General features: G+C 35.3%; 1 protein-coding gene and 1 long non-coding RNA gene across 2 annotated transcripts; both read right to left on the minus strand.

The window, feature by feature from the left end:
- Positions 1–1,126: 1,126 nt before the first annotated feature.
- Positions 1,127–3,404, minus strand: LOC113783148. The gene is made up of 3 exons (XR_003469897.1): positions 3,335–3,404; positions 1,915–1,983; positions 1,127–1,281 (listed from the first exon to the last, which is right to left on the minus strand). It is a non-coding gene; the product is annotated as an uncharacterized LOC113783148 (long non-coding RNA).
- A 1,133-nt stretch (positions 3,405–4,537) lies between these two features.
- On the minus strand, positions 4,538–7,049 carry LOC113769477 (NAC domain-containing protein 55-like). The gene is made up of 3 exons (XM_027313934.1): positions 6,650–7,049; positions 5,249–5,529; positions 4,538–5,158 (listed from the first exon to the last, which is right to left on the minus strand). The coding sequence occupies exons 1-3, from the start codon at positions 7,047–7,049 to the stop codon at positions 4,538–4,540; spliced, it is 1,302 nt and encodes a 433-aa protein (XP_027169735.1).
- Positions 7,050–18,965: the final 11,916 nt, after the last annotated feature.

Genomic DNA, 18,965 nt, shown 5'->3' on the forward strand with positions numbered 1-18,965 from the left:
ACCACCGTCGCAAAACCCTTTTGTTGTGTCTGCATATGGCAGCACCCAAAACCAACCGATCGATGAGAAAGGATAGAGGGAAAGTGTGAACTAAAGATGAAAAAGGTGAAGTGAGAAAATTTATTCAATTGTAACCAAGAGAAAGTGTGGACCAAAGTGGAAACCTTGGCCTGGGAATTCAATCGTATCGTTGGAACTGAGGACTAAATAAGAAGAAGGCAGATGACTTTAAAGAGATAGGTGATACCCGAAAGTGTTTCAGGAACCCAAAACCGTTTTCAGGAACCGGTAATTTTTTTTTACTTAAATATGTACATTTTTTACTTTTAGTAGTAGTAAGTTTGATTCAACCATAAGTAAATTTTGTCAAATAAAAAGTAAATTAAATTACTCAAAGTGTAAATTTGTATTTCTGACTAAAACTTATCTTTCAGGCATATACTTACTAGTTTTAATTAAAAAGTTACTAAAGTTCATCAATAATTGCATGACACTTCTCCAAAACAGATTGACAATGCTCGAACTGGAAATTATTTGTACAAAAATTTCAGTTTCAACAAATATACAGGTCCTATCATGCTCATATGATTTAGGACTCATAGCTTCTTTTAATTTTAAGCTCTAAAAAAGGTTACAAGTGCTTTCCTTTACAAAAAGGAAGTGCCAAGAGCACATATAGATGATCATCTTAGTGAAACAGTACTATAAAAACCTAAAGGTTCACAGTACCGTACAATATTGTGGGCAGAATACCAACTGACTGCATAGACAATGCCTACTATGGACAACTTCATATTACTCAACTGGGAAGAGTCTCCCACAAAATGGAAAAACTCTGGACTGTGAATTGGGATGGCAGCAGTCTGTTCTTAAAGCAAACAAAGAAACATGCATGAAGGAACCTTACCAACCATGTTGCAAAAGGAAAATGATCAAATAAATTCTCCGACAAGAGAAACAGCAAATTTTGCATAGAGTTCAGCAATGTTAAAAAATGGCCAATGCTCAAAAGTTAAAAGAATGATTATGTGTATTTTGTTTTTCTAAGCAACAGTAGTCCATAAATTGACCAGAAATCCGAGAACGATAATAATGCAATTAAATAAACAAAATCTCATCTTATCAATCACGTCTTAAAAGAATAACTTATTTTGCAGGATGACAAAAAGGCTTCATAAATATGAAAGAATCTATAGTGATCTATCCATGACATACCAAGAACGATCCCTTGAGCACCTCTGTAGTATGAGCTTGTCAAGGTCCTGAACCTCTCTTGTCCAGCTGCAAAAGGTGTCATGAGCCCCATCAGATCACGGAGAACAAAATATGCAGTAATAGGACAGTGGAAATAAATAGCAAGAGGGGCGTACTATCATCAGAAAGTAGTAGCTTGGATTATTTATGAAAAAGGAGGCTAAGCTTAATTTAAGTCATGAATCAAGGATCCCAACAATAAATTTCCATTAGCAGCACTAGGAAAAAGAGGAATACAAACCCAAATTGGGTCTGATCATGGTGAAGTAGGACTGATTGTCAGTTTCTAATCTTAAGGAGGAAGAAGTTGCATGATCAGCTGCGATGGCAAGACAAAACCTTCTGACAGATAAGAAGATTTACATATAATAACAACTTCTGGGGAAAATGTTAATTAGGATGGCACGGCATGTTGAGAACAGTAGAGAAAGTACAAACATTTGACTTGTACTAGGTAAAGAGCAAAATGTCCTGCTGTATTTTGTGAAATTACAGCTAGTTCTATGTCCAAAGAGATTTACCACTTGAGCCTATGATAGGAAAATAAAACAAATAAAAGTAAAGGTGTATCATCATATTTGCACAAAAGAACTTCATAAAGAGAATTTGGAAAACTGCCATAAACAGTTAGCAAAACTATAAATGATAGGATCTGCTTACCGGTATCCCAAATTGTAAGCTTCAACTTCTTCCCACCAACAGTGAGCAGCTTGATCTTAAAATCCACACCTGGAATGAGGCACAAAATCGTCGGTTAGCAGATGCAGATTAAGCTGGCTCACAGATTCAACTCTATATTGGAGGGAGAATCCTTGTCGTCTGATAGGATACATAAAAAAAAAAAGTGCTGGTGTATCGACCAGTCATGTAATTGTAGCCAAACAAACTGCAGATTCTAAGGATTTCACCAAGAGGAGGAAAGTTCAAACTAAAACAATCACTCTCTGGCATACAGTCTACATAGAAAAATCTATACTAACATGTGAACATTATTCTACTACCACAATATTCTAGTTTCAGCAAGAAAAAAGCAAGAGAAATATGGCATTGGGTACTCGTCCCTGCAATGCTGGTCTTTTCTTGATTTTCTCATTGCTCCTGTTTATTACATTTTCCAGCGTAGCTGAGGGCTACAATCGCCTTCATCCACGAGACTGCAGTCCGAGATGCACATACAGGTGCTCAGCAACATCACACAAGAAGCCATGCATGTTTTTCTGTCTGAAGTGCTGTGCAACTTGCTTGTGCGTGCCTCCGGGTACCTATGGCAACAAACAAGCATGCCCTTGCTACAACAATTGGAAGACTAAAGAAGGAGGTCCCAAGTGCCCTTGATTCTTGTCAATCACAAAGTTGGAGAGAAGCCCCTCTAAATATATCTATATATATATATATATATATATATATATATATATGATTCTCAAAGGCTTTAATTTTGCTTATGTTTTTGGTCAGAAAAAGGGCGCAAGAATTTTCCTTGAGTTTACGTTGAGCTGTGATAGAGGATTGGGAATACTATTCCGTTCCATGATGCTTCCAGTAAACAGCACCCTACTTTATTTATATCTGCCAATTCATCATTTCAGTTGGGATTGGTAGGATCATGAGACAGTTTGGTTAGATGTGATCCGCATGTATTGATCTATATGCATCTATCGCACCATATATTGCGAGTGAAAAAAAAAATGAAAAAAAAAAATCTATACTAACATGTGATGAAAACTTGCTGCCGAGAAATCTCCATATTAATCCAATTAATGTGCGCCCCCTGGCTCTTAAAAACCGATTTGACAACCAAAATTTTGCTAATTAAACAGTGACTAATGATTTGCAATAAGTGCAATGGATGATTGGAGACGACAAATTAGTTCACTCCAAATCATAGAGCAGAACAGGAGACGCTACTTGTAACAGTAAAATTGAAATCTGGCATCAAAATCATTGTACTTTAAAGATGAGATCACTCAGTAAAACACTACACAATAATTATCATAAAAATGTGCAGTAATGCATATAATCCGCATTTTTAAATTTCTTAATCCGAAGTACGATCGATACATAGTATTAGATAGAGGTGTACCCGTATCATCAATAATTGCATAGGGGGGAAACCCTTTCTCCTGAACCTGTGCTATCTATAAAGCATATTTAGCTTTTCCTCCACGCCGAGGCAGGCCAATTGATTGACCGAAATGAGAATCAATGCTTAGTAGAAGGCAGAAACAGAGACTAAGGCATGAAACCTACCAGAAGAGTTCAGCCTGAAGATATGATAGAATTGCTTAGCCCGCTTGATCAATTTTCTAAATTTTAGCAAAAGCTAATCCCGTTCCATAAGATGATGATCGTACTCCTTCCTTTTCCAGGAAAAAATTTCTGCAATCTTCCGTGAGGTGAGGAGATAATAAAAAGAAGGGAACCAACTTTAGAGAGACGTGGAAACCAAACCGTTTTCAGAAACCGATTATTTTCTTACTTTAATATGTCAATTTTTTACTTTTAGTATTAGTAAGTTTACATTAAACAAAAGTAACATTTGTCATATAATAAGTAAATTAAATTACTGAAAGGGTAAATTTCTATTTTTGACTATAACTTATCTTTCAGGCATATACTTACTAGTTTTAATTAAAAATTTACTAAAGTTAATATTAATTATTTTAATATAATATTTAAAAAGTCGCTAAAAAATTCGATTTGTCACTAAAGGTAATAGAAACCTGTAATAGTAGGTTTCCCTACCATCGTTATCATAACTATAGGCACTGTAGCACTGTCCTTGGGTATAATGAAAACTAAGACAACTTTTTGCTTACGTTCCTAAGTACCAAAACTCATGATATTTTTATAGACAGTATAGACATATGTACACATTAGCTTAAGGAATACTACTAGAAAATTAGTCCTATATCTGTCAAAGTTTCAAAAATCTATATAGCTAAGCTAATATAAAAACTATAAAGCATAAATCTTCCACACTGTGTGCCAATAAACGATCAAACCAACCACTTAGCCGTCAGTGAAGAACTTCAACATCAACATGAGTCAAACTTGTTTTAAGACTGGAGAATTTCAATCAGCATCTTTTGGGCATTGGTGGACTATCAAAATTAGCTTAAGGAATACTACTAGAAAATTAGTCCTAAATCTGTCAAAGTTTCAAAATCTCTATGTAGCTAAGCTAATATAAAAACTATAGAGCATAAATCTTCCACATTGTTTGCCATTGAAGAACTTCAATATCAACCTGAGACAAACTTGTTTTGCGACTTGAGAATTTCAATCAGCTTCTTTTGGGCATTGGTGGACTATCAAAAGGATTATTTGAGTTTTCAAAGCAACTGTTTGATGGTGGATTGTTCATAAGATTGTCCAAATCTGGGAAATCTATACTGGTGCCAAAATCAGTCTCTGGCGACAAATTGAAGGTCTCATAATCCTTCGTAATGTTCCACATAGCCTTTCTTGGTTTAACGTCCGGAGCTTCTCTCAAATATTTCGGCATCAAAGCATTCTCCATTGGATACACAATACCTTTGTAATTTACTGGTTTTGCTTCACAATTAAATGGTATCTGGAAATTATTGTTGAAGCACTTAACGGAGTCTGCAAGTAAAGAAGTTCCCATCACATTGGAGATTTCATGGAGTCCGATGTGGTATTCAGATTGAACAAGTCCGGACGAAGCTTCGAATGCATTCAACTCCCTGTCAAGTCCACCTAGATCATTCTTATTACCCATGTCCATATCTAGAGGATACGCATTGTTTTGATCAAGTCTTTCATTCCCTTGTGGAGTTGGATAGTCGTTTTGATCAAGATATTCAGAATCTTCATTGCGCGGTCGGCTTTTGAAGGATTTAACAGTTTTCTTGTATATCCTGCATAGAACAAAATCATCCAACTACAAAGACAGAAACAACAGCATATATTTTAGTAAAAGAAGAAAAAGTTCGTGAAGTAGAATTTTATTAGTTCTAAGAAAAAGTTATACCCTCATGTCCATTGTATTTGATCTCTTTCTTGGAGGTTCCTTCACTCTATATTCGTGCATTATCCAGTTGGTTTTTACCCCTTTCGGGGGTTTTCCTTCATAAAAAACCAATGCCTTCCTGAATCCCACCAGGGAACCGTCGTGGTTGACAGGTTTGTCTGCTCCAGTAGCCTTCCAATATCCAGTTCCAGTAGCTCGATTTGGTCGTTCACCATTTCGATATTTTCGGTTTCTTGGGGTGAAAAAGTACCACTCCTTTTCACCTATTGGTGGATATCTCTCTGAAGAGATTACAGTAAATATCAAGACAAAAAATTTAAGTCTATTGAATGCATGATAAGTTTAACAAGTTTATAAGGTAATTAACCAAGAACATAAAGCAATGGCAAACAATGCCACTGCATCAGTCACGAGTTAAGCATGCAAAGATTGGCATGACACAACTTGTGTCTAAGAATTGGTAGATTTGGATAGGGAGATTTTAAAACTTATTGTTATTTATTCATTCAGATAGATAGTGTAACAGCACAGATAGTGTAACAGGTGTCCCAAGAATAGGGAGATTCAAACTTGGATTGTAATTTATTTTGAAAATATTCATTCAAATAGATAGTATAACAGAGGATAAAGATGATTTTTTGACGCAAAAATGGTTTTCATAGGGCATGGAGTGGACAAATTTCATGTCGCGGAGTAATTAAGTAATTAACAGAAAATGTAACACAAAAGAAAGTTACATTACTTTTTTTTCATTGCAGAAAATGCTTTTCAGAACAGTCATTTTAAGTTCGATTTATCGTACAAAAATTTATTATTATGTCAATTGACATATTTTTAATAAATCCAGTGTCTAACAATGTATACACGACAAGACCACAAGTTAAACAAAAAACTGCATTAACGAATTGACACATTTTCAGTAAATCCAGCATCTATCAATGTATACACGACAAGACCACATGATAAACAAAAACAACAGAACCAAAAGCAGAACTCAAAACCAAAAGAGAAGCAAGAAAACAGTAAAGTCACCAAATACCAAAATCAATATCATCATGTAAAACGAATTAAAATAAATAACACATGAAACTGAATAACAAAACCAGAACTTGAAACCGCAATAGTCTCTTATGTTATGTATAATTTCTTCTCCTCTATGTACAAAGTAAACGTTCAATTAATGCCATATTACTTACAAAAAAAAAAACTAAAAAGCCATATTGGTTAGGCAGTTAATAATCCAGAATTTCAACAACAGGATTACAACAGAACCATGCAATCATAAAAGCTGAAAGCTAACAAAGAACTTTGAATAAAGCTGCTTAAAAGATATCGTCCCATGCAAAATAATAAATAAAAGAAAAATAAAAAACCAAGACCTGTAAACCTAAACGAACTAACCTGAAATCTTATCTGGACTGTGCTGATAGAGATTGACATGTCTAATCTGGTTACGAGGCAATTCGTCCTTAGCAATCTTTTTCCTCAGGTAAAAAACAATGAGTTCACCGTCCTTGGGACAAAATCTATACCCCGGCGGAAACGACTCGAAAAAAGCATGATCAATAAACTCCTCTTCTTCATCAAAAAATTCATTCACACCATCATTATTAGAAGAAGCATTGCTGCTTGATGCAGCCAAGAGTAATGGTTCTTCTTGTTGTAGTTCAGTGCTTGATGTAGGCAAGAGTAATGGTTTTTCTTGTTGTAGTTCATTAAAAGGAGGAGGAAGACTTTGAATAGTATTTGGAGATGTACCAAAAACCTCACGTATCGGCTGATTCTGCTGGTCCATCTCCATGGTGTTGAAACAATCTCCTCTTGGTAGAAGACAATTTTGACTTGGAAGGGTTTTGATAAGAGTTTTACTTGGAAACAAAATAGGTTTCTTTTGATGAAAGACGGGATATTAATAGAGAGAAAGACTAGGAAAATGGGATGTATGCAGAATTGCAAATATCAAACCTGAAGTCTATCTACTACTGGTTCGTAGAGTTAACAACCAAATCTAGGTATTTTAGATTACGTCTATCAGAAATAGATGCTGTTATTTTTAAGCCTATCCGGATATGCAGTTATTTCTAAACCTATCGGGATTTGAAACCTAATATTTCGTTTGTACTCATTAAACAGGATATTTGTATTTTATAGCATTTGTCGTTCTTATATTTTGACATTGTTTCTATAATTTATATCTACTATATTCCATTAAAATAAAAAATTGATTTTGGTTGGTGGTCAAAACCTACATATGTATTTCAAAAAGTTGGATCAAATATTCTTTGTTGAACTTTGTCCATTGTGCTTAGCTAACCTCTTGAACAGTAGAAAATTTAAAAAAAAAATTCTTCTAGTCTAGTCATCCACGCTCAGGATCAGCTGAAAATTTAAAATTTTTTTTTCTTCTCATGTCTAGTCATCCACGCTATACTTGGAATCTACGTGAAATCATATGTGCTAACTGAGAATAATTGTAATTCATTGTGCAATTATTTGTTCTTTTTCATAAAAATACAGTGATATTCGGTGATTGCAATATTTCCTATGGTAGAATCACTCTTTTCCAACCTTGTTACACCATAACATAATATTAATAACATAACATTAATCATAGTATTAATCAATTATAGTAATAATTTCGCAACATTGAAAATGACAATATAAAAAGTAATACACACCTAACAACCAAATTAAAATAGTTTATCTCAAACCTTGCCAAGAGATATTGTTTCCTCAATCTTAAAGTTCCCGATCCCTGAAGGTGAACGTGCAGATGAAGTCATTTGGATGCACACGTCATCTGGAAACTTCACATTGACATCAGCTTTTCGGGAGGTTCGACAGGTTTGTAACACGTCGATGGTGTTCTCTAAGGTTTGGCACCCTACGACCCCTTTAAAAGTGTCATTTTTTATGTTGTGATTGTTGATGGATAGACTGCCGCTACCGGATACGTTATGTAAACTTGGTTTCCATTTGCCCTCAAAGTGTTTTTGCTGTCAAGAGGTGTCTGAGGAATCTATTGAACATGTATTTTCCACTGGTCACATAGCTTTGGAGGTTTGGAATTATTTTGGGGGTTTATGTGGATTGAACTTCCCAGGGCTGTCTTTGCGGGCTCGCATAGTTGAATGGTGGTTAAGGTCACAAGATTCTGCGATACGGCATTTTATCTGTCTCGTTCTTCCAAGTATTACCTGTTGGTACATTTAGAAGGCGAGAAATAAAGCTATATTTAAGGGTGTCCAGATGCGATCTGCTGTCATATGTAAAGCCATTTTCTCTAAAATTAAATCCATTGTGGAGATCCACTTCAAACAAATGATTGAAGTGCAAACATTTTGTCAGTTGTTTGATTGGTCGATTTCATCTTTTAGTGTATTTGAATTCAAATTGGTTCGGTGGGAGGCGAAAGAGATTGGGAAGTTTATACTCAATACGGATGGTTGTTCTAAGGGTAATCCAGGAGTGGGTGGAGGTGGTGGGGTGCTTCGAGATTCAACCGGCTTACCTTTGTTTGCATTTTCGGCTTTCTTTGGAGAGACTACATCTCTTCGTGCAGAGGTTCTGGCTCTTCTAATTGGTCTTCAAATATGTGTACAAAGGAGTTTTGATAACCTATGCGTGCAATCGGATTCATTGGTCTTAGTTGGGATTCTTCAGCGGCGCTTTCAGTGTCCGTGGCATATCAGAAAAGAGGTCCGGCAAATTTCGCATTTAGTTGACGATCCTGCTTGTTTCTCACATTGCTACAGGGAGGCAAACAAAGTTGCTGATGCACTGTCTAATGCGGGCATAATTCACCCTGAGCAACATATCAAGGTCTATAACTGTTTTAATATGTTTCCCAGGCTGGCTCATGGGGAAATCCAACTGGATAGAATAGGAATGCCCTCGATTAGGAAAATTAGGCATACTGCAGCTGCTACAGGATGTGGATGAAATGTTTCCCTAATTTTCGTAGAAGCTTAGTGTGAGGACTCGAAAATTTGTCTTATTTTTAATCGTTTAATTTTATTTTCTTTCATGTATTTTCGTACTATACTTTATTATATTGAATTTCCATAGATTTTTATAAGCAAGTCTATATTTTAAATTATTTTTCCAGTATAAGATAGTTCATGATACGTTTGGCGTGTAGTAAGGACGTGGGACCCGCTAGTGCGGTAAGTGCGATAAATTTTCGATAAATAAGTGAAACGTACACAAGGGGATATTACTGTACAAGGTGCTAGGAGATAATTGGAGGTTAGTTAGATAGATTACCATTGAGAGACAAGAGGATAAGTTTGAAAACAAAAGGTGCCAAGTGTCGCGATTTGGTTGGTGTTGGACTTTGACTATTTTTCCTCCACCTTTACTAAACCCAAAATTTGACCAAGATCATCTTCATTTCCTCCTAGATCTGGCCGAAATTTGGAGAGCAAAAGAGAGAGAAAATCTTCATCTTTCACTTCAATTTCTTGCCCAAATCTTGAGTTTCAACCGATTAATTTGCAAACTACTCCATAAAACTTACTTCCCAAGTAGTTTCCAAGGTGTTTATGGAGTTATTTTTGGAGGACAAAGCCTAAGCTACCATCTTTCTTAGGGAGATAAGGTAAATTGTCAAGAAACTCCTTCTTTACTTCAATTAATGGGCAATTTGTGGTTATAGTTGTTGAATTAGTAATTTTGTGAGAGAATTATATGGGTTGAAGTAGGCTTATGAAAATTTCAGTTTCTTGGTGAATTTTCTGCCCTAATATGAAGATTAATGATTAGTTATGGTTTGATAGCTTTGATATGTGAAATAGCTAGTGTTTAGATGTTAGTTTACTTGGTCTAAAGAAATTTCTGGTTTGTAAGCATAAATTCCAGCTTGGATGATAACCTGCCCTGCTTCTGCCCGGTTCTATTTCACTATGTTAGAGGCCGAACTAGCCTTAGAACAAAACATGAAAGTTGTAGAAAATAATGTTTTATAGTTTCTTACAAAATTTCATCTCAATCGGAGCAACGTATCCTGTAAAATGACCAAAATACCCTTGACTGCCCATAACCCCTATTTTTGCGGATAGTCTTCTATTTTCGTGGGAATTTCAATTTTTGACTCTGAAAATACATGATTTAGCTTTGGAGGTCTTCATAAGAAATGTAGGTATATGTCTTGGCTTCGAAATGCCATAATATACACCTCAATCGGACTTCGGCAGCCTGAGTTATTGTCGATGAATCATAGTGCAGTTAACAAGCCTGAATGTGAGATGCTGGTTCTGTAATTTGGAATTTTGTCTTAGATACCCTGCAAACTGGACTGAGTTGTCTTCACAAAAGTTGAAGCCCTCTGTCTTAGCTTTGAAACGGTATAAATTTCACCCCAATCTGATAAGTGTAGTTTCGGTTGTATCCGTTACGCAAAACAACGTTAAATCTGTCTTTTGTTTTCCAACTCAACCTTCATTTCCGCACATGCTCCTAGCTTGATTTTGTACTTGTATGACTTGGAGCCTATGGAATGGCTATTGAAATAAGATTATTTTATGTGTAACTTTGGGATTGATTGAGGAAAATAATGAAGCCATAAATGGCTGGAAAATAGGTAAATACAAAGGGCATGCTGCCCAAACTTACGCTCGAGAACTAGGTCGATATACTTGCGACTTGAGTAAGGCTTGAGAGCGAATACCACGCGAACCATCTAGGGTATTTACGTTTTCTTTGCCACTTCGACTCAAATAGCGATTTTAAAGTTTTAAAAGTGAGTCTAAGTTTACAAATATTTTACTTATGTCCTTTGGTTTCAATGTACTCTTTTCACTACCAAAATCATATTTATACTGTGTACTAGTACGTATGCGACTTTTCTTTGACTCACTTATATCTTTGATGGTTGAAGCATAATGTGTTCGTTTGATTATATTAGGATACCTTGGTGATTGAGGGTGTATCCGGAAGGAAACTTTGGTCGTTATTTTGCTTAAATAGGTGAGTGTTCCTTGTTGCTATATTTTCCTTGACTTCATGGCTTGTTGTTATTGTTTGGTAATGTGTTAATTGCTCTTGATGATTGCCAAAACGAGTTTTCTAGGCGAGTGTGTACTTTATCGCACTCGACCTAAATGATTGTGAAATTTTCAATGATTGAACGATTATATGCGCATGTATGTAAGCCTTTTGGTTGAACTGGGCCCTGCCCTTTGTTACCGATCGATTCGAGCCAGAAGTGGATTCAGTCGGGCGATATGGTGACCCTGGGTGAATTTGGTATACTCGAGTATTACCTTGAATTCTGGTGGAGCCTGGCCAACGTCCAGGAAGGGGGTAAACGAAATGAATGAACGAACGAGGATTTTACTTACAAAAATTCATTTTCAAATGATTGCAGGAATAAGGGGAAATGACAGGAGAACGAATGAACGAACGAATGAATGGCTCCCTGTGAGCCCGTATCCTTTTAATGAATGTGTTTATCACTTTATATTATACATGTATCTTGAATTATTGGTGATATGTAGTGAATGCATTGGATTTATTGTTTGCCTATGTGTTCGGAACCTCACTGAGCTTTTAGCTCAACCCTTTAGTTTTGTTTTCCTTAACAGGAGAATGCAAGTAAGGACGAGAGCCCAGTGTAGGTTATCCTAGTCTAGTTTTTTGGTTTGTAATGGTTCTCGCCCTAGTGCTTGGCACGGGCTGGATGTATGACGAATTGAGAACCTTTGTATATTCGATATTTGTACTCCCTTGTGAGATAGAAATGTATATAAGTTTCGCTTTAACCTTTGGATGGTTATTTCTTTTGAGCTTGTGGTTTTATTTCGGATTTGATTGAGATTCGACTGAGTCCCGGCGAGAGTTGGGCAGGCGGTCCGCTGAACCCTTTGGTTCGCCTTAGGGTGAGGTGGGGCTGTCACACTTAGCTCAAAATTTGTATTAAATAACTGCCATGTGAATATTTTTCTTGAATTGGGGTTTGTTGGCAGGGAGTTTCGTCCATTTATAAGGGAAAAATCTGCAAAAATTTTTTTAAAAAATAAAAAAGATATTTTATTAAAAAAAAAATTTTGGATAAAAAAAATATATATGAAACAATATGAGACAATGATTCAACTTCCTTTGGGCAGCGATGGACTTTCTATGGGATGGTATGTGCGAGTATTGTCCAATCTGAATAAATTGAAAGCCAAATTTTTGTTAGAAATGACAAAAATAAGGGAATTTTGGATATGAAATGCCGAATTCAGATTGACCACACCATGCCAAAGCTCTATACATATAAGAACGAATTTATAAAAAAATTATTATTCTCCCAGGAGAGTTTCCCTTAAACTTTACAGCCTAGTCCCTCGTATACCATACCATGCCAATGCTCTATATGAATGGTACTCTATACCACTACTAGCCATGTGAGAGCTCTTGCAAAATATCAATTATCAAATCAAACTAATAGTGTCGACTAGAAAGAAGGGTCAACAGTGTCCATGTGTTTTAAGATGAAAATGTACGGAAAAACAAGACAATCATATGCAGGTTTCTGAATCATAATCTAGCCATCTCAATTTCATGCCTAACCCAAAGTTCCAAATAGCAGATAATCCAAACATAGAAATAAAATACTAAATAGCTTCAATTTGTTAAATCCAAACTATTTGGTTGGGGGTAGTTAAGTTTTTCCCAATCCGTTTGGTCGAATTGGTTGGTTTCTTGCAGGCATTTTCTATTGATTGAAATATATTGAGAAAAGTAGGGGAACAAATTTGTCCGTCACTATTAGCATGTGACAGCAAAAAAGGAAAAAATAAATGGTGATGATCTTAGATAATAATGTCTGAAATTTCTGGGTTCAAATTCTAAATATGAACAATGAAACGATGAAGCAAAGATTAGTCATTCAAAATCTAGTAAAAAAAAAAGTGGTATCAAGGTAAAGCATATTTAAAAGATACTAACCAAAAACTTGAAGAACCAAACCTGAAATTTGATCGGGACTGTGCTGGTAGAACTTAAAGTGTCTTTTTGGGTTAGGAGGCAATGATTCCTAGGATATGTTCTCTGGAGTAGTTAGTGTTTAATAGGTTAAGAATTACTCAAAAAATAAAAGTAATTTCAGATATTAATCTTACAGACTAATGTTCATCTAGTACAAAACCACCAAGCTTTGTAGATGTCTATGAAATCCGTCTTATTGTGAATATTTATCGATTTTACACATGGGCTACCTCTTGAACGCTCCTAGATAATTCAGAAAATAAAAGATAAATAACCTGTGAAGGTTCCTAGATTGTTTTGAAATATTTAGTCATCAAATTATGTAAAAGTTTCGATTAAGTTCACTAACCTAGTTAACAAATTAATTTGGTTGGATGATTTGATCAGAAAATTGATATCTTTATTTTAGTAACAAATCATTTATTCTGGTTCGCAGATATATTAGGAATTAGTTCTACCCATGCATTTTACACGTTATCACTTTTTATTGGACAGAAAATAAAATTATTACAAGTCAGAAATTTTAAATAATGGAAATAATATGATGTATTTTACTCTGAGCAACACCTCTCACTTTATTTCTTTTCACAAAATATCTCACTTGTAAAATATAATTAACTGTGAACCATTTTTTTTGCTAATCTTGTTTAGAAATCAAATTTTAAATCAGTAAAACTATAATCTGGGGTTTTGCATTTAAACTCTACAAGGCTGTGTTTATGACGGGTATGTTAATATACGTACAAGTTAAAAAAAATCGAATTACACCCGTTCACTGCAAGTATACAGGTCAACTAGTAGTTTAGGGTATATATCGGGTCGATCCCACAGGGAAGAGTGAACAATTACCGGTATTACTAAAGTTTCTCTATTATTTAGACTATCAATGAATTATAACAAATTTAACCTACTGAAATTATACAAAATAACAAATAAAAGCTCCTTAGGTTGTGGTATCCCTAACTACTCATACAAGTGCTATATTTGGATTATTGAGTACTACATCTAGGCTAGTTATGGTGTAATTTCCTTATGCATTTGAACCCTACTTTCGTAGTGAATCAATTATACTTATAACTAATCTATACCTATTCTCATGGTTATGAAATTAGTTACAAGTTCATTTCTTCAGTGAAATTACATGAAATGAATCACTAAAAACCACATAGGTGCACCTCTACTTTCGTGAGTGTACTCCCTATGTTTAGCACTTCTTGAACTAATGTTAAATCTCAATTTTCATTGCAGAAACAACACCTTAGATAATCACAATCAATGGTACTAGATTAATCCTGATTTAAAGAGCCAATGTGCTAAATAACTTGCTCAAATCATAGCAATCAAATAACCAAATAATAAACACTAACAATTATAGAAAGTTCAACCAAACCCAAGGCTTAAACTTTAGAGACACATATTAAACACAAAATCCAGAACTTGTATATTAACTAAACTTGGAATCAAGTACAAAAGATAAAGAGTTTGGAAGGAATGTAACCCTTGTCACATGAGTTCATCTCCTTGCCTTCTTTATCCTCCATCTTCGTCTTTGCCTAGCTAATAAACAAGAATGGATGAACTACTAGCTAATAAACAAGAATGGATTTTGCGTCAATTTCAACTGAACCTTTATTGATGATAAAAGCTGATTTAACTCTTGACCAAAACATGAAACTTGTAGCTCTTTGAGTTATCTTTCCAATTCATCAAGAATCACCTAATTTGGATCTGTGTAGGCTGAGAAATGACCAAAATACCCTTGACTGCTCATTGCCCTGTTTCAGCTTAGACCAAATGAAATTGGTTACTGTACTTCGGCCTTTTGACTTGGAAAACCTTCAAACTGGATTCAGATGTCTTCACCAAAGTTGTAGATCTATCTCTTATTTTCAAATTGGTTCAAGAATCATCTTAATCCGATCACTGTAGCTCAAGTTATACCCGAAATACGAAAATGTGCCAAAACTGTCAAAATACACAAAATCCAAGTAAAAAGTGATAAAAACCTCATTTAATCACTTAAAAGCATTTTTCACTAATTATAGCCAAAATGATTCATTTTCTTCCAATAATATGACCAAAGTGACTAAAAATAATATAAAATGTCATACAATTATTACATAAATTAGTCAATTATCAAATTCCCCCACACTTAAATCATTGCTTGTCCTCAAGCAATCCATACATAATCAACTACAATGATTCAAGAGGTGAAACAATATATGCATTTTTGTCAAATTTAATTTCTCATGACTTGGAAAACAATCATTATACAATTATTCAATTTTCACTAAATACTCATAATATCAAGTAAAGGAAAGATAATTATACCTTAATTTAACAAGTTAAACTTAATCTCTCACCCTAACCTAATTTCACAAATAAGCAAATCACATAGTCGATTTATAGTCTTTCTCCTCCTATAATTATCCTTTTTTTTTATTTTATAACTAAGAGGGATTTATTCACTCTAATTTTACTTAAATAGTGAAAATGCCTTTTGACGCGAAAATCGACACTTTTAGGTGAAGATCTCCGGTTACTCAGCATTTCACTTATTCAAATTGCTATGCATACTCTTAATTCAAATATCTTTTTACGCGAATGTCGACATTTGTAGATGTCAACCCCCGGTTATTCGGTACAAGAAGCATTGGAGTAGAACAATTTTTATTTACTTTCTTTTCTTTTCTTTTCACTTCTTCTTTTTTTAATATTTATTTTTTCTCTCTTTTTTTCTTTCTTTTCTTTATTTTTCCCTCATAGAAAAATATATAGAAATAATCAAAGGAGGAGTATAACCTTTATTGACTATATCAATCACTTAGTTACAAAATTAAGTAAAGAAAAGAAATCTCATTAAACATGTAAAATTTATAGACATAATTTTCCTCACTTTACCAAATATACTTTCTAAAATGCAAAAATCCTAATTGCATAATAATCATTTCCTAGTTAAATGAAGACTAAATTTTCCAAAATACACATAAAGTTTTAACAATTGGAAGAATCAAACACTTAAGGTTGGAACAAATTAGCCCTTTTTGAATGAAAATGCAAAAATTCAAAGAACTTTTGGGCCATAGTGAAATATTGGAAAATATTTTAGAAAATTTTTTACAGAGTTTCTCCTTATAAATGGAGGAAAACTCCCTGCCAACAAACCTAATTTCAGGCAAATTATCCACATGGCAAATAATTCACACACAATTCCAAATTTCTAAGCATTTATATCCACAAAATATCATCACATGGCAAGTAAATGCAAGTCCAATATTTTCCCCCCCACACTTAAACTTCACATTGTCCTCAATGTGAGAAAAAGAAAATAAATAAAGAGTAAAAGAAAATACTGCTCAACTGAACTTGCGCAATTCGAATCCATGTCCAAGTGATGTATTTCCAACCTTAAGTAGTCCGAATCACTAACACCACAACAGAGATGAAGATCACTTGGATTAGTTCACACAAAAGAAATAAAGAAAATCACTAAAAAGGTAAACATCACAAGTACTACGGAAAATAAAAGACAAGCCAGCGGCAATGTCAAGTGGTGACAAGCACTCCCTCAAGTAGTCGCTTGGTCAGGTGAAGAGGGTGGAGTTGGAGGAGCTTCAATACCCAACTTGGTCTCAATGCGACGAAGACGCTCGGAGTTCCGTTTGTTCTCTTGTCGACTTTTCTTCACCTCAGCCTCGACACAAAGCAGCTTATCCATTATCTTCTTCAGAAATGACCGAGTGTCTTGAGGTGAGGATGGACGACGTGAGGAAGACGACTCAGTTGTGACCGGTGGGGTGGTTGTCTCAACCCCTTGAGCTTCTTCAATTCATTCAATTTCAGCTTCCTCCTCGTGCCGAATGTCTCCTTGAGCACCTCCTTGAGTCGAAGGACCACCTATGTCTTTACTCTTCAATTTAAACCTGCAAAAATCCAGTGTAAAGACATCCTTCTTCTTGAGACCTGTAGGGATAGCATTAGAAAAATCCACTCCAACCCTTTGAAACTCAAAGGTCAAGAACCGAGGATATGGGAAAGCATGTTTGATGTCGTTACTACGAACCACTGTCCACATGTGGTTGGTGATAATGCTTCCCAATAGAATGCCTTGGATATTGCCTAGACCATGCTCCATTTTGTCCAAGAAATAGATGTCGCTTGTGCGCGCCTCATTGGTTCCACTTGCCATCGGAATAATATTGGAGGCAAACAGGTAAATAAGAAGACGTTGCGATTCCGGAAATGATGAAGTCAATACTGAATATCGCCCAATCTTCCGAGTAGCTTTGTACTCAACCCCCAAGCGTACAAGTGCCTCTAGCATATTCCAAGAGTCCAAATCACTGGTTTTGAAAGTGATAGGTTGTCAGCCTGTGCAATAATAAAAACCTACTCAAACTAAAAGTAATTTCTGTAGATAGTGGTGAACAGGGTCGAATCCACAGGGACTGGGAGTAACTATTTCTTTTCAAATTCACAGTAACCAGAGTGGTGTTTTTGTACAGAGAGTGACAATCAAATAAATGCAAATAAAATCCAAGGAACTACTAAAAATTAAATAATAATTTACTAAACTCAAATGAATGATAACTAAGGTTCTAGCCAAGAAATAACTTCAGCAATGGTTCACCTAATTGATCATCGATGCAAAGTCAATTCCAATTATTTACTAATAAATAGGTTATAACTGCCAACAAGCGATGACAGTTAACCCCTCCTTACTGTGTCGGTGATTAAGGTACGCCCGTTAATCACTACTCTAATTGAGAAATAATCTTAGGTACGCCCGTAAAATTTAATTCCCCAATTGCCTTACGTATTAGAGGAGCCCTATTCTAACCAAATAACGCACTACCAGGGTTATTTCATATTAGCCCGCGTATCCTCCTGACACAAACCCAATCGTGCCAGTTGTCACTAATTCAAAGCAATTAAATAATTACGGATTTAAATGCCCTAATTGACAATAGATTACCAAATTAACTAATTATCCGGATCCAAGACAATCAATTAATTAAATAATCATAAGTACTGCAATCAAGGAATATGCGAATACCAATAAATAAAAGGAAAAGATAAAATTAAATCGATCTCACAATTTTAGGCGACCCAAAGCATCCGTTATTCCTTGATTAGAGTGAGAAAATTAGTTCATATTTGATGAACAAGATCCACAGGAAATTGAAGGAATAACTGCGGCCATTGTACTTTGAAACTAGGAAAAACTCAATTCGTTTAATTGGTGAAAAGCTCCTGGCATGCGCAGGGGGCAACCACAAAAGACGAAAGGAAAAGGTCAAAGAAAGCTAAAGGAAGGCCATTGTTTTTCCTTGTCATCACCAACGAGAGAACTACTACTAAAAGCTAAGAAAGGAAAAGTCAAAGCTACTCTAATGCTTGGCTCCTGCGCGGCGGCCCCCCTTGCGGAGAGGACGACCCCGCAGCCCTTTGTTCCTTTCCTCCTTTTATGCTGTCTTTCGCAAATTACCAAAAAAAGGTCACGCCTTGATATTCCAAGAATACCCCTGGCTGCCTGCCCTTTGAGCTCTTTTCTGAAAATCATCAAATTGGCTCTTGTTATGGTATTTTTGATCTACTTTCTGAAATAAATGTAAATTACGAAAAGTGAGTAGAATCTAATAATTAATCCACATCGGCTTAGATAATAGGAGAAATTAATAATAAAATAATTGAATAAATCGCAACCTATCAATTTCCCCCACACCTGAATCGTGCTTGTTCTCAA

This window comes from Coffea eugenioides, chromosome 1 (assembly GCF_003713205.1).
Source record: "Coffea eugenioides isolate CCC68of chromosome 1, Ceug_1.0, whole genome shotgun sequence".
In the NCBI taxonomy this organism is placed as follows: Eukaryota; Viridiplantae; Streptophyta; class Magnoliopsida; order Gentianales; family Rubiaceae; genus Coffea; species Coffea eugenioides.

Excerpts from the sequence above, each read along its gene's own strand:
- LOC113769477 (XM_027313934.1), bottom strand. The coding sequence starts at position 7,049 with ATGGAGATGGACCAGCAGAATCAGCCGATACGTGAGGTTTTTGGTACA. Across the intron at positions 5,530-6,649 it reads CAGTCCAGATAAGATTTCAG|AGAGATATCCACCAATAGGT; the intron begins GTTAGTTCGTTT and ends TAATCTCTTCAG. Across the intron at positions 5,159-5,248 it reads CAAATACAATGGACATGAGG|TTGGATGATTTTGTTCTATG; the intron begins GTATAACTTTTT and ends CTGTCTTTGTAG.